Source organism: Otolemur garnettii, unplaced genomic scaffold (genome assembly GCF_000181295.1).
Source record: "Otolemur garnettii isolate 467f Iridium unplaced genomic scaffold, OtoGar3 scaffold00069, whole genome shotgun sequence".
Lineage (NCBI taxonomy): Eukaryota > Metazoa > Chordata > Mammalia > Primates > Galagidae > Otolemur > Otolemur garnettii.
In genome coordinates, this window is record NW_003852464.1 from 1170623 (window position 1) to 1172270 (window position 1648).

A 1648-nucleotide genomic window follows, 5' to 3' on the forward strand; every position below is an offset into this window, starting at 1 on the left:
TGCAGACACTAGATCCACAGATGCTTGTGTCATTTACCTGACAGGGTGTAGTCTTTGCACACAACCTACAACATCCTCCCGTACACCTTAAATCATTTCTAGATTAATTGTTGACAGTATCTAATACCATGTAAGTGCTATATAAATAGTTGTTATTCCGCAATGTTTAGGGAATGACAAAGAAAAAACCTCTGCACACACATGGTCAGTACAGATGCAGTCATCTGTCTCTTTTTTTTTCCTTTCGAAGACTTTCGATCCATGGTTGTTGCATCCACAGATGTAGACTCTGTGGACACAGAGGGCCAACCATATGTAGTAGCATCTCAGGTTTCCATTTTCCTTGAGCAAGATGCTGACGAGCAGGTTCGTGCAAAGCCACACTTCAGGAGCGAGGAGCAGCCGGCACATACTCTGCATTGCAGGGAGCAAGTGCCACCTTGTGAGGACTACAGAACTTCCCCGACTTTGGGGCTGTCTCCTCTGACATTCGTATGCGTATTTTAGTACCAGTGGTACTGGACTGTCCCAGGAGCAATGGGCAGTAAGTTTTGCCTTTTCCTTTCAGTAAGTATTTACTGAGCGATCCCTTAGGCCAGGCAGGGTTCCAGGCCCAGCGGAGAGACTGCAGTTGACCTGACAGCTTGTGTCTTGCAGGTGCCATGGACATAGCTTTGGGTTCAGGTGCCACTGGAGTCTTTACCAACTCATCCTGGCTCTGGAACAAACTATTTGAGGTAGGAATAATATATGTGGATCTCAATTATGGAGATGATGAACAGATTATTATGGCCTTGAAACAGTAGATTTCTTCAACCCCTGTGTTAAAGTGATTCCTATGCTTTTAGTTTGCCTTTGAATTAAAAATGAACCACAGCAATAAACTTGATCGAATGGCTTTGGGTTTTCTATAAATGCTCCTAAAGTATGGCTGTGATACAATCTTGCTCTCCCCAGTTGCCTCGAAATGATGTGCAAATAACTCACAAATTAACGTGGCCATGGCTTGTAATCCCTTGGTAGAAAAAGTCATGAGGACAGCTCTGTGGAGAAGCGCCCACATGTGTTGTGAGTCACATAGACGAGCTATATAAGGGGTGAGGACATCTTCTGAAGCCTCCCTCCATGACCTTTCCCAGGAGTGGTCTCCCATCCTGTCACATCCACACAGACACAGATGCTCACTCACCAATACTGGCTTTCACCTACCTGCCCCACTGTCAGCCTAACTCACCCTGTCTGGAGACAGCATGCGACTCTGGGCCTCTTGGTGACTCCCGGCTCTTGGTGTTTGTGATAATCTCTCTGGGCTCCCTTCTCCTGACTTTCCTCTCCCTCCTTTGCGGGCTGTTCCCTTTTTCCACCCTGTTGACTCATACATGGTCCTTGGCCACAGGCTCTCAGACTCTGCAGTCCTCCTGGGCAGCCCCTGCCCTGTGTCCAGCAAGTTACTCACATTCATGCACTATTTCACTAACTCATTACTGGAGGCTTTTTATGCACCATTGGAGAACAGCCCCTGCAGAACACTGATCCTTTAGACATTCTAGAGGTTGGTTTAAGATCCTAAACTTACTTTCACCCCAAACTGCTTCCCCTCTGCATCTGTCTTGTCATTGTGGAGCCCTCGACCTCTGCAATACCCAGC

General features: G+C 47.0%; 1 protein-coding gene across 1 annotated transcript in view; it reads left to right on the forward strand.

The window, feature by feature from the left end:
- Nucleotides 1–1648, forward strand: part of LAP3 (leucine aminopeptidase 3) — a 22304-nt gene that overhangs the window by 18406 nt on the left and 2250 nt on the right. The window contains exon 10 of the mRNA XM_023515339.1: nucleotides 644–737. Coding sequence (XP_023371107.1) covers nucleotides 644–737 — 94 coding nt within the window. The remainder of the gene's footprint in view (nucleotides 1–643; nucleotides 738–1648) is intronic.